This window comes from Dacryopinax primogenitus (assembly GCF_000292625.1).
Source record: "Dacryopinax primogenitus strain DJM-731 SS1 chromosome Unknown DACRYscaffold_5, whole genome shotgun sequence".
NCBI classification, from domain to species: Eukaryota; Fungi; Basidiomycota; class Dacrymycetes; order Dacrymycetales; family Dacrymycetaceae; genus Dacryopinax; species Dacryopinax primogenitus.
The window spans coordinates 681,077-682,834 of record NW_024467202.1 but is presented as its reverse complement, the minus strand read 5'-3'; the positions used below and the strand labels follow the sequence as shown (position 1 = coordinate 682,834).

General features: G+C 47.7%; 1 protein-coding gene across 1 annotated transcript; it reads right to left on the bottom strand.

The window, feature by feature from the left end:
- Positions 1-969: 969 nt before the first annotated feature.
- DACRYDRAFT_105833 (uncharacterized protein) lies at positions 970-1,296 on the bottom strand (the record flags this gene model as incomplete). The annotated part of the gene is made up of 3 exons (XM_040768152.1): positions 970-1,075; positions 1,124-1,203; positions 1,258-1,296. The coding sequence occupies 3 exons, from the start codon at positions 1,294-1,296 to the stop codon at positions 970-972; spliced, it is 225 nt and encodes a 74-aa protein (XP_040630566.1).
- Positions 1,297-1,758: the final 462 nt, after the last annotated feature.

Below are 1,758 nucleotides of genomic sequence, written 5' to 3'. Positions count from 1 at the left end.
AGGTTCCAGCACATGCCAAGGTATACCAGCTACTTCCATGTCATAAAGGCTTAGTCATGTCTCTTGACCAAGCAATGAGCTGGTGCCCTGACATTTGGCAGCTTGAGATGAAAAGGCACTGATGCTGAATCTGTCCTCCTCCTTCCAATGAACAAAGAGTGCCATGATAGGCCATGGCTTAGCAGACCCCCTTGCCCAAGCCTCCAAACTCCCCGAAATTTTGTACTTATTCTCATTAGTACATTATACTCAATCCATGAAAAAAAAACTCACAGGCCAAACTTCTTTTCTTGCTGCATAACAGGGCACACATCAGATGCCTCCCAGTTTCTCAATCTCTGTCTGTCCAATTTTTGCACAACCTTCCCCATGAGAGGAGTTAACGCCGAAGTCCTTGCCACACTCAATGCATGAGGTCATGCATGATGAGCAAATATTCTGGCACACTCCACACAACTGGAAGGACATCAGTTTGTCATGCTGCAGGATTACAGCACATCATGTACCAGGGAAGATGAGGACATCAGCTGCTCCCATGTGAGATGCACCATCATCTCTCTGTCTCTGCTCAGAAAAGATGACTGGGGGTCCCACACCATCACTTCCTTTCCTTTCAGCAGTCATTCTGCATCAGGAATTCTGCGCCAAAAGCAAGAGGTGCTGACACCCTCTCCTGAACTCCTTTCAGCATCAACCTGGACATGAGACAATAGATCAGGTACTCATGCCAATTCCAAATGAGGCATACACCACAGATGGTGCATAATGCTCCCTGCTCCAGGCTCCTTGTTACTCATAGGCTGAGCATAAACCAGAAACCAGTTTTCATTCAGGTGGTCCCTCACATCATGGGCTAACATTTCACCTTTCCAAGTGATGGCATACATTTGTTCCTAAGTAACCCTCTCACTCCTGTTACTTCATCTGCTGCCCAACCATGGATCCCGGCCACTTCAAACTGTTTGTTCTTCAGCCTCCTATTTGTTCTGAACTCCTCTTCCAGGAATTCTCTGTTTGCTGCCATTTCTTCAACAAGCCCATGAAGGAACCCATCACCCATCCCAGGTTTCCCAAGCTGGTACCATATCAGCAATGCCTTGAAGTAATATTAAATCTCACTTACGCTTCCTCCAAAGGCATGGTGTGGATCCTCTTCATTGGGTCCATCAGTTCCACCATGATCTCCTTGTCCTTGGTCCAATCCTGTGTTAAATTTAGGATTACCATGTTCCACATGAAGAGGATAAAAGAACTTACACCGGTATACCCTTCCTCTTCATCTATCATGGCATACATGTCGAGGACAGCCCACTTCAGCTGTGTATCCTGGTTGCCCCCTGTTCCGGCACCAGGTGGAAAGCAGGGCCTCTTCCCTGCTTTCCTCTGTGTCAGCCATGTTTTGTCCCTTGCCTGCTCTGCAGCGTGGGATACTGGATGCAGTGATTGCAGAAGCCATGGTTAAGTTTAGCAGGTGGTGGTAGATAATCAAGATGTGCAAAGACCAAGGCCTTTGCACCTGCCTTTTAAAAGCCTTCTCATGATGATGACCTTATGGGAGCAAACAGAGCCAGAATTCAGGGTCCTAGGGCCTTAACTTTTTTGACATGTCCATGGAAGCAAACATGCTCTTCTTCCTTCAACCACCACTGACAGTTTTGTAGGTATGACGTGCCTCTTGCTGACATTGTCTCCACCCCACCCAAGATTGGGTGGGGTGGGGGGCTATCCTGGGAGACTGTATGCATGGCCAAGCCATGC